Below are 11,994 nucleotides of genomic sequence, written 5' to 3' on the forward strand. Positions count from 1 at the left end.
TTTTAAGCGCCTTCTGATATCACAGTGTTTTAATTATTGTATTTAATTTTTTTCAGTCAACTGTAAGACTGTCATATGACAGATAGTAAGACACCACATTAAGCAGTGTGGAACCTTTTTAATTTATCATTAAAATTGTTAGAGAAAAAAAGCACTGGAGGATGTTCAGAAAATAACAGACTAATCAGAGAACCCAGGAACAAATTACCTGTTACCTCCTCCCTTGTCACTGCAGGCATATTTTCTACCTCCTCCTTCACTGTAGGTGTAGATATACCAGTCCAAAGTTTCTGTGGCCTTCTTGAAAGTAAGTTCTTTTTTTCTAACTTTTTGCCATCAATGCTAAACGCATGCTTTTATATGATGTTAAGCAGATATGGAAAAGATATCATCATTGCCCTTCAACTTCAATGTATACATGTTTATTTGCATCTTTATATGTGATCAGTTCCCCCACTACATTTTACAATTTTCTCTGTTGATTCTTTTTGAGTTTTCTCCCTTTTTTTTCCCAGTTAGATGCCAAGTTATGGCATTCTTGGAGTAACTGGCATCAGAATAGCTTTCAGAAACCAGCTTCTAGAGTTCACACCCTCTCTGGAAAAAAAAAAATAAAAAATCTCCAGAACTTAAGAAAAATCAGGAACCTGTATAAATCTACTTACATGGCTATATTCTTCACTACAACCAATTTATATCCATCCTGCCGTTGGCAAGCCACACCAGTACCTCCACTTGTCATCCTTCCCTGTTGGGTTTACTGGGATGGCTGAGAGCAGTAACTTCTTCTGACACGAGCGCTAGCCACAAACTGGACGTCCCAGCTAACTAAACACAAATGGGAGCTGTCAGTCTCCACAATTCAAAACCCAAGGCGCTAAAGACTGTGACTGCTTGTTATTGCAACCTGACTGTGTGCTGCAAACCGTTCCAGCTGAGGGCTGGGAGGGCTCCTGTGGGCAATAATTTCTTCTGGCATGAATCACTGTATCTTGTAAATAATTGGTATGCAAGAAATGCAACATATTGAGAGCATTCAAACTCCCTATGTCAATATCACATCTCTTCTTATTTCTTTTATTTGGAAAAAAATAAAAAAACATAGATGAAATAAATAAGGTCAAAAGTTCTTCTTCAGAATATTGAATTAAATACATGAGCACAAGCTGTTTCATGAAAGCTCTTGTAAGAAATTTCATTGGCTACATCAGATTTGCAAGGATAAGCAGTTACTAGCTGAAAGAAGTACCAAATAAAAACATTTACTTGGAATAGGAGAAAATAGACTTGTAGGTCTTAGTCACTACTGAGTAATATTTCTAACTGGTGACATTTATTAATCAAAACGATTCTGGGTAACAGGCTTAAGTGGAGGATCATCCCAAATGAAAGGGACATCCTTTCCTCTGAAAAGTTATCAGAAGAAATTTTTACTAGTACCAGTAAACAGAGAAATAATAATAAAACCTATTCAAAGTTTAAAAGCAGAAGCCTAGAAAATTTCATCTTTCGCTACATGTTAGCCCACAGCACAGAACTCGATCTATACGAATTTGGTAGGAATTTTCACAAGCCACTGGCTGGATTTTTTTGATCAACTTCCTAAAAAAAAATAAATAAATAAAAAGAGTTCTACACTTTAGAACAGCCTCAGCTCCTGGAATTTTTTCTCAAATGGCTTTCCTGAAAAGCCTCAGAAGAGCCTAGCTGTATTTCTTGCTTGGATGTTTGGTTATGCCTGCATACAACGATAGCCAAAGGCATGTGTTGTATTTACAGAAGTACTACACAATGGAAGATGCCACGCTAACCTTGAAGTCCACAAACTAGTTCACCTCAGATAAAAGGTTCGCTCTTGTCTGTGCATAGGTTTATGGTGCTGTTAGAGAATATGAGACCATCTAAACCACACGCACCTCTTACTCTGAGTCAGGATGAACTATTTGGTTTTGATGCTACAACCAAAATCCAAAATAGCAGCAGCCTTGCCCCTGCTTAAGCCTGCAGAGTCGAAGGTTCCCCTTTTCTGGTGCCCTCCTCCCTGCCCTGCCCATGACTCCAGTCATGCCCAGATGGAGAAATGGCAATTGTTCCCCCTTTCCCCAGTAACCTACAGTGAGGAAGCGCTGCAACGTCTCTCTACCAGACAAAAAGCAGATTAAATTTCTTTTCAGCATCCCTGCATCTGTCACTCACTTTCCTCAACGATTGGCTCCTGAAAGAGAACAATATTGACTTTTGCTTGCTGCTGCACCTTCCTCTACCACAACAAAACACTCTAATATCCTTCTAGGACAAGTAATATGCCTTGGCAATATGGGAATACAGGACATATCTTACCTTACAACTCTTACCATATAAATTATTAAATTATTGCAATACCAATACACAGTTAATTGTAAAACCATTTTCAAAGTGCAGCTATAGCCAAACTGCAAGACTTTATGAAAGATGATTTCAGAGAGGTCCTTCCTGCCTCACTGTCAATGTTTTCACTAATGACTTCAGTGACGGAGCAGAGAGGCTCCACTGCCTAACTTTGTTGTTGACAGCAAGCTGGGAACGGTGAGAAAACACAGCAACTTTTGAACTACTTTGCTGAAGATAACCTGTAAATTGAAAAGAACAAGCATCATATTCCAATGAATACTTCACCTGTCTTCACATTGGCACTCATGTTCAGTCCTTCTACTCTACTCCAGTTTCATCCCTTACCACTGATGAGCACAGTCCTGTTTGGGGTATCACCAGTGCAGGAGAGATATGAACCCACAGAAGCGGTCAGAAGTCTAACGAACAGGACATCTTTAAAAAGATGTGAAAGAATGACATCTGTTTAGTCTAGATAGCGTTGTAATGCCAAATCACAACAGATCTCAAACGTTGTGGCTACAAAGGTGATGATTAAAGCTTGCCCCTGTCAATAAGGATAGGATAAGACACAAAATGTTTACGTTATACTAATGAAGATGAGGCATTAGGGAAGAATCTTACCTCTCTTCAATCTTGCTAAAGAAGAATCCAGGCAACAAAACCATTTTACTAATGGTTAATATTAAGTATTTATCAGATTGTGTTTGCATAGCTGCAAACAGTGTACAGAGCAAGTCTCAAATATCATCATACAGTCACTGTTGAGGATATGAGCATTCAATAGGAAAGATGGCTTAAGTACAAGAAGAGTCCAGAAGTTTTAGAATTAGTGAATATTTTGAGGAATAAACTAGGCAAAACCTGCACCAGGCATCACAAAAACTAATTCATCCTACATGAAATGAGAATTTGATGAACTCTTAGAATACTTTCCAGTATTCTAGGAGTTTATTGTTTAACCCATAAATCCGTGATAATGCAGTTTTGGCTTCACTATGAGCTTTCTGACCTAATGGGACAAAAACAGCTCATATTGATTGATTATAGCATCTGCGTATAGCTACAGCACTGTACATGACTGCTTTGCTGCAGGTAAGGTAAACAAAAGTAATAAAATATTAAAATGTAAGGTTAATAAATCTAGTCCTTGGGAATTCAATGTCAGCATCTTTACTAATCACTGCAGTTAAGTGAATTACTCTCCTGAAGACATCTGCATTGGGTGTAGGTGTCAAGGTTTTGCTGGACACAGCTGGTTCCAGTCATCCTCACAAAGAACCCCCCAGGGGACACAGCTGAGTGCATCAGCCACGTGTATGGGGTCTCTGGGGAAACACACTTAAGATAGAGTGAGGGAGAAGAATGTCAGACAGAGAGAGGGAGGAGGGAACCAAAAGGGTGAGAAACAACAGAGTGAACACAATGCTCGAAGGAGGAGTTGCTCTGTGGTGGAGTAGATATCCACACTGCTGCCCATGGAAAGTCCACGCTGGAGCAGACGGATACTCCTGAATAAACCGTGTCCTATGGAGAGCCCACAGCAGAGCAGAGGGAAAACCTAAGCGGGAAGGAGCTGCAGAGTGGAACTGCTCTGTACTGACCTCAACGCCCCATCTCCCGTGCACCGCCTGGGAGAAGAGTGAAGGTGGGAGTGAAGCTGAGTCTGGGACAGCAGGGAAGAAAGCTGCCGTTATGATACTTGTCTTTGTTTTTCGCTATCCAAATCTATTTCAATTGGCAATAATTTTTTTTTTTTTTTCCCAAGCGGAGTCAGTTGTGCTCATTGGTAAGTTATCTCCCTGTCTTCATCTCAACACACAGTTTCTTTCATCCTGTTTTCCCCGTCCCACTGGGGACTGAGCAAGCGGCAGGGTGGACGTTTGGCTGTTAGGCAAGGCAACCCACCAGTACAGCTCTTCAGTTAAGAAAACTACTCAGAGGCCTTCTTCTAAAGCCATCCCAAACCTCAGCTTTCATCTTTATTTCAGAGGAATGTGCACTAATGAGTTTGAAGGCAAGTTCAAGCATTGTTTGTAGATCTACAGTTCTCGGCACCCTGAGTCTTAGTAAATACAAGTGCTCACCAAGACCAACCCCCTATTGCCACCAAAATTATCATTTTAATAGGAAGAGGCTTTTCTGCTCGCTTGTTCGATGTTTTTCTGTTTGTTTTTTTCTCCAATGGCATTTTGGTTTGGAGTAGTAATTTCTACTAGAAAAACGGATATTGCCTTATTTCAATAGGACAATCTTACTGATGCTCTCAGAGGCCAGTCTGGTTTTCATCCGCTTGCCATTAGCAAATGATGATCATTGCTGCTTCATCAGCTTTTCACCTACCTGTGTTGGCACAGTTTTCTCTAAATGAAAATTCATCTAGGGATTTCAGAATGCTCTGAGACAATTTAGCTAACTCAAATACAAGATGCACTGAGAAAATGAAAAGAGTGTGAATGGCCTTGATTATTAATAAGAGCTCACCTTTCCAGGACTGAAATTATTTACCTTTATTTAAGAGAAACTAAGAGATTGTGCACCAAATGTTACTGAACCACAAAACTAGAGGAGAGTCCTGCATTTCTAAGTTCAGCCAGCCAAAAAGAATAAATAATGAAGTACGTAGGTTTCTGCATACACTAAACAGATCCATTAAAGTGGATTTATCTGCACCATTTCCCTTAAATTACAATCATGCCTTACTTCTGAGCAATTTTCTATATTTTGTGAAATTATGTTACTGGCGATCTAATCTCACATTTTTGGGTTATGAAATATATATTGGGCTAATATCGGAAGTCCTGCTGACTTGAGGCCTGCAGCAAAGCCTGAATAGTGCGAGATGGCTGGAGAGATGGTCGTATTAGCTGCATCGTTACGAAAACAACAACAAAAAGAATAAAATTTACCTAATGTTTCCTTTCTCTGCAAGTTTTCTAACACCAAGGCATATTCATGTAATTTAAGAGTACAAAGTAATGAATAATGCAAGAAGCCGGAGGACGAATGCTCCTATCTGGAGCTACGGTTCTACCTTTTGTCTCCTTCACAAATTCCATTTTGCAGAAAATAAATGCAGCAGCGCAGCATTTCTCTCCCCCTCCTGGTTATCTTAGGAGGCATTTTACTCTATCGTCATGTGCGGTCTCGCTGGTCCTTTCAGTAGAGTCCCGTTTCCATAAAAAATACAAATATTAAGATAAATACCTGAAATACACGCTCACAGAGCACACCAGATTAATTCCCAGCATAAATATGGCAATTATTTAAACACACATAGTTTTATTACCCTGGAGTTTTACTGAACAATTAAAAATCTCTGGGGTTTTCATTCATTTGCCTGAGAAAGATTTTAAGAACATGTTTTTATCAGGATTTAAGATATTTGGAGAGAGCAGAAATATTACCTAACGTATGTTTATAGCTCTCTGATGCTGAAGTTGTAGGAGCTGAGTCTCCTTTGAGAACTCCATCCAACATCACTGACACAGATTCAACCACATCATCTTTACCCAACTGGCACAAAAGTTGATCAGTTTGGACCACAACACATCTATTCTTATAAAATAATCTAATCATTCTATTTCCACTATTTCAAAAGTTAGCATAAATTCACATACCTGAATTTTTAAGTCTCTGCAAAACGATCTCTAATAGAGACCATACCTCTAAAGACACAAACCAGAACGGACTTTTTGTGTTCAGATCAGAATGGACCTAAGAAATGCTAAAACTCCCAAATTATCCCAAAGCCAAGATTCACTACATTCTCACAACCTCTTTTATTAATGGCTTTAAAAAAAGTGTTAGCTAAACAGCATCTATAATTTATCCAATTTCGGATACATCTAAGTAAGACTAGTTTTTAAGCTCTGCATGTTCCCTAGCAGAAGTGCTTTAGAGGAACTGGAGACAAAGTCTGGACTCCAGTGCAGCCAGCCCCGCCACGCTGCCAGAAGCATTCCAGTGAGAGCTTGTGGTTTTACGTTCAGAGGCGGCTCTGTCCAGCCAGCGGGCAAGGATGGGTTATGTGAACAAAGCAGCGGTGAATTTCCTTAAACCCTTAGGTAAGACCGCAGAGCAGAACCTAGTTAGGAATTTTACCATTGCTGTGGGGTAGTGGAATCTGGGTGACTCTGGAACACAGGATTTCTCCTTCTCAGCTGACAGAACCAGATCAGGCACCCTATCAGACCAAGGCCTCGCCCACCTTAGCTCAGTGGACGCAGCTGCTGCTGGTTTTGCTTGCAGGTCCAGCTCTGTGAGGCTCAGCCCCTAACAGCGGTTACAGGCGCACACACCAGCACAAGCACCAAGTGAGCGGTGCCTTTAGCAGTGCCCACGCGCACAGCGAATGCAGTTGTGTACGGGCAGCACCCAGACAGCCCCACCTCATCCCTCGCCTCCAGCCAGACAGGACTGAGGCTCGCAGCACAGCTGGGCCCCCTCTCTCTGGCTTCACGGCACCCTCACGTCCACGGGACCTCCAAACACCGCCAGGGCTGTGAGTTCATGTCACAGCCACATCAAAACCGGCGCCCCTTTCCCTGCAGCTGGGCCAGGCCCCGGCTCCCTCCAGTTGCTGGTGTCCTCCCACCTGCCCGCTGGTCCAGCCTCACGTTTATTAGAGAAGTGTGCACGCACACAGGCATCCCTATGGCACCAGGTTCCCAGATACAACAGCAAGCCAACAGCTGGCCCTCCCTCAGATCCCACAGCCCCTGTGACCCACGGCCTCTTCTCCAGCTGCAGGTGCTGAGACCTCCTGGTAACACACACACAGACACAGAGAACAGAAAACAAGGTCAAACGGAAAACAGTTAGAGGATTTAATGAAAAACAGGGATTAGACTGCAGTGATCTGTGCAGGGCTCAGTCAGACAAGAACACCATTTACTGGACACCCCCTCTTCACACCCTCAGAAGGAGGTTCCTCCTGCAAGGTCCCTCCCCCAGGAGACCCCCAGTGCTCCCTTCAATTACACGGAAAGTTTGCCCATCTCCCCCTTGAACATCGGTGAAATTCATCCACCCTTCACAGTGGCTATCTGTAATTTCCTCACAGTTTCTCCATCTTTCCAGTTAGCTAAACCTCAGGCCAGCACCTAGACGTCTGGCTGCGTAACTTCACAAGATTTATTACAGAGACGGATAGAAACAAGAAGCAGCGCAGGCACACTGAATTGTCACGGTGTTAACACCTGACAGTGCTAAAGAACTGCAAGGCAGTCACGATGCAGTTATCTACCACAGCCGAAGGTCTGGTTCCAGGTTTCGTACAGCTCTAGATCCTTCGAGGACACGCTGGGCCGCACGGTCCTGAGGGCGCTCTCAAAGTCAACGAAGGCAATGGGCCGCACTTGGTCCGGCAGGATGGTCGCGATATCCATGGACTGAAGGCTGCGGATGGGGCCCAGAGAAGCTTCCCGACAGAGCTGTGTCATGTCTGCCCCCGAAAACCCATGTGATTTCTGAACGATAAGCTCAATCTCCTCCTCGCTAAGGCAGCTGTGCTCCTTTGACATGAGGCGAGTCACAATCTGCTTCCTCGCTGAGGCTTCCGGAAGAGGAATGTACAGTCTCTTTACCAGTCTCCTTCGGGCAGCTTCATCGATTTCTTGGGGTCGATTCGTTGCTCCAACTACCAGGATACGATCTTCGGAGGAGGTTGTTGCCCCGTCTAACTGGACCAGAAATTCGGTTTTTATTCTTCTCGAAGACTCATGCTCCCCATCCCCACGCTGAGACAACAGAGAATCAATTTCATCGATGAAAATCACCGCCGGCTGCTGACATCGTGCCACAGCAAACAGCGCGCGGACCATCTTTTCCCCTTCACCCACCCACTTGGAAGTCAGAGAAGAGGCACTGATGCTAAAAAACGTAGCCCCGGACTGGCACGCAATGCACTTGCCTATGAGCGTCTTCCCAGTCCCGGGGGGGCCAAAGAGAAGAATTCCTTTCGGAGGACCACGTAACCCCGTGAAGATGTCTGGCCGCAGCATCGGCCACACTACTATTTCTTTTATCGTAGCCTTAGCAAACTCGACTCCAGCAATGTCATCCCAGTTGATGGGGGGGCCGTGGTCCATGATCTCATGCATAATGAGCTCCACCATTTTTGGTTCAATGTTCTTCAGGCGCTCATCTACAGGAAGTGCTGGATCTGGCGGCCCTCGTGCGTGAGCTTTACATTGTGCTCCTCCGTTTTCACTCCCATCTTGTTTTGGGACTGGAGGAACAAACTTGCCAAATGGACCCCGAGACCTACCAGCACCCAGCGACTTTTTTACGCCTCCGTACGACGAGGCTGGTGTACGCTGGTGGAGGCTCTGAGGTTTCTTTTGCTGATCCACCCACAGCTGCTCTTTTGCCGTTCTAAAACCAGGAGCAGCGCTCTCCTCGTTTCTGTTCCTATTCCCTGAAAAACTACTGGCTTCTGTACTAACGGAAGGCTGGCACGGAGCAAGGATAGAAGGTGCAGCGCTGCCTTTATCAGCCAAACCATAAAACGCTTTTCTTTTCCCAGACCAGGCATGTACAGCCGACTGACTGGGAAGAGACAAATTCTGCCCGTCATGACAGCCACCTGACGTTTTCAGAGAACTGCTGCTTGCCATTTCTTTATTTCCAAACAGTGGAGTTACCTGGAAACCTGTATGAACCTGTTCCTTTAGGGACACAGAAGAGACAGGAGGTATATCCGAAGTTTTGGTCACAGGAGGCAGACTGCTTTGAAGAGACTTTGAAGATGAGGGATGTTCAAGGAGATCCGGGCCCCGACTTGCACATTTTGATGAGCCAGCACAGCGTTCACTCTCGGCAACACTGCTGAAGACACCGAGTCTAGGAAGACCCAGAGTGGCAGAAGCACTGACCCCGTTACCGGCTGGTACAAAGGCATCTGTCGGTGCCATCTGAGTGCTTTGGAAATTTTTGCCAGCCTGCATCCTCTCCTGCACACACTTTAATTCAAATACATTATCTGTTGTCAAGGCAGATTGCCACTTGTCACTGTCATTTTGCTGACACTTTGCCAAAGTCAAAATGTTTTCAGCGTAGTTATTCAAGCCAGTCTCTATGTTGTCAGAGTCAATAATTGCAGAGTATTTCTCTGCGTATTTTTTAAAGAGGTTGGCAGCACAGACCTGAGAGATCTCTGAGTTTGCCCATGCATACTGAATACGCAGAATTTTGGCACGGTATTCATCAGCCTTCTGTGCGGGCGTGCAGGTGCCAGAGGTAAGAGCAAAGTAACTTTTCTGCCAGTCGCTCAGGTGCACGGTGCTATGAGTTGGTGCTTCCATCGCTGACACTGAAACACACACACAATACCTCTTGGTACAAAATACATCTCACAGCTACTTACAGTCTGCTTCTCTCTTCTCTAATGACATATAAATGAAAACATACGTTGTTTTAATCGAGGGAAATAGTGCGGTACAACTTGTAAGTCACTTAGTCTGGACACTTCGGCATTTTCACAAAGCAACCAGCTTTGTGGCAAAAAGCCACTAAGACTGAGGCACTCTTTTTCTTTCTCCTTCAAGGAAACAAAAGAAGAAGGGACACGAGAGTGAGAGAGAGAGAGAGAGAGAGAGAGAGAGAGAGAGAGAGAGAGAGAGAGTGCTTCTACTCAGAGGTCTCCTGGGGAGGTAAGAAGACTGCAAAGGAAGGTAACAGATGGCCAAACAAAAATTGGCCTTGTTAAATGAAATCAGCAATGCTTTCACTCCTGTTTGACGGAATACTGCACAGTGCAGAGGAGGTCAGATTATAGGTAATTGTCAGAAAGATGAAATTTATTACAGTGATGCTGATAAAAAATGAAACAATGAAGTTATTAAATAAAACTATATGCAAACTGTAAGGGGAGGTAAAAGTGGAATGAATAGGCTTGCATTTAGTAAACTTTCAAATTAAATACTGACAGATTCATAACAAATGTTCAAAACTACTTATTCCATTTAGAACGTACTAAAACCTCCCCTTATTTTCGAGAAACTAAGGCCTTGTGTGTTTATAGTGATGATTGTTTTTCAGTTTTAGAAAGCAGAATTTAAATTCCTTCCGCTAGGTTTTAGTTTAAGAAACACGAAAGATGGCCTTTGCTTGGGAAGGAGCATCTTGCTTGCTTGCTCTGACCTTTGCTTAGGAAGGAGCATCTTGCTAGCTCTGAAAGGATATGCTCATGTTTTTGACACATTTTCAAAGCTGTCTCTTCTCTGCAGTCATGTGCAGAAATATTTCTGGTAATGTCACGAATTAACAATTTCAGAAGAGACACAGGCACAACCAAAATTAGCAACATCTACTATTGCCTCAAGAGGCTTTACAAAAAGTGCCTAACACACAGTAATTCTGAACTTCTGATCTGTCCATAAGGGACTCGCTCAATATATGACATGACTGAAATACATCAAATTCTAATTTCTACTTTTTAACCTCAGTAGGTACTGGGATTTCCCAGCCAGGGAAGAAAAAAAAAAAAAAAACAAAAAACTTAAAAGCTGTTGAAGTGGAGGTCTATGTCTTCGGCACCCATCCCAGAAAGACAACACGAGTCAATCTGCAATCTTCTCTTGAATCAGCGGCACAGTACATCTGAGTGCAGTCATGTAAGAGCATGCACAGTGCAAGACTGCGGAGACACCTTAAGTAAGGTAGGGACAGGGGCTGGCCTCTTTTTTTACTTTCAAAAAGTCTTTGCCCAGCGATTGCATGAGCGTAGCACTACACAAAGCATTACCTGGTTATGGCAGGAGGAGTTACACATATAAGAAACAAGGAGATAAATTATTTTGTGTTGGGTTTCGGCCCAAGTGCAGGAAAGCCGAACACCTTTTACCTGCAAATTCAGTGCCTTTACATGGGAATCCAATTTTAAAAATTACCATCAGCTTCTGTGCGCTGAAAAGTCTATCTTGCAGCTACTGTGTGGGGTGCGAGTTCCCACCAGAGCCCACCTGCAACAGGTGAGCTGGAGCCGGGGGGCTGCAGCCCCTCATCGTCCCTGTCTAAGACTACTGGGCAAGATGCTAAGCTCGCACTGTGCACATGGATTTTCCATGGTGACTTAAAAGCATATTATGAAACATAAAAGTTTGTATTTGCTCATGTTAAGCACCTCCATAATTTACATAATTCAGAATATAAACATATAATCCCCCCCAAATCAGCAGCCATTTCACAAAGATGCAATCATTTCCACAGCTCTGACAGGCCGCGTTTTGAACTAGTAAGCGCACAGACAGGTAGCTAACTCGAAATTTTAACTTTTTTCTCCTGAAACGTGTGCACATGAGATTTTCCGCATCCTTTATCTGCTGCCAGCTACGGAACCGTGAGCCCCCAAACCGTCCCCTACACCTCCGGAGCCGGGGGTTTTGCCCCAGCACCGGCCGCAGCGAGCCCCCGCCCTGCCTGGCCCGCGGGCCCCCTCACGGCTGAGGGGGCGCAACGGCCATCAACGGTCACCAACGGCCACCAACCGCCCCCAAGCGCGCGCCGCAGGGGATTGGGGGGTGGGGGGTGGGGTCGGGCTCGCGCCGCGCGCCGCGCACCCACCGGCCGCCGCCAGCCGCCCCCTGCGCATCCCGCGCGCGCTCCGCCCCGCCCCTTCGC

The 11,994-nt window shown here is 44.3% G+C and overlaps 1 protein-coding gene across 4 annotated transcripts; it reads right to left on the minus strand.

Annotated features, from left to right (window-relative positions):
- Window positions 1-7,175: 7,175 nt before the first annotated feature.
- On the minus strand, window positions 7,176-11,994 carry FIGNL1 (fidgetin like 1). 4 transcript variants are annotated; one of them, XM_040548509.1, is made up of 2 exons: window positions 11,938-11,994; window positions 7,176-9,685 (listed from the first exon to the last, which is right to left on the minus strand). In XM_040548509.1, exons 1-2 carry the CDS (start codon window positions 11,963-11,965, stop codon window positions 7,611-7,613), a joined length of 2,103 nt encoding a protein of 700 aa, XP_040404443.1. In that variant the 5' UTR covers window positions 11,966-11,994; the 3' UTR covers window positions 7,176-7,610. The 4 variants fall into 4 exon arrangements, with proteins under 4 accessions (XP_040404443.1, XP_040404444.1, XP_040404445.1 ...); XM_040548510.1 differs by lacking the exon at window positions 11,938-11,994 and adding an exon at window positions 11,634-11,887; XM_040548511.1 differs by lacking the exon at window positions 11,938-11,994 and adding an exon at window positions 11,265-11,887.

This window comes from Cygnus olor, chromosome 2, assembly GCF_009769625.2.
Source record: "Cygnus olor isolate bCygOlo1 chromosome 2, bCygOlo1.pri.v2, whole genome shotgun sequence".
Taxonomy (NCBI): domain Eukaryota; kingdom Metazoa; phylum Chordata; class Aves; order Anseriformes; family Anatidae; genus Cygnus; species Cygnus olor.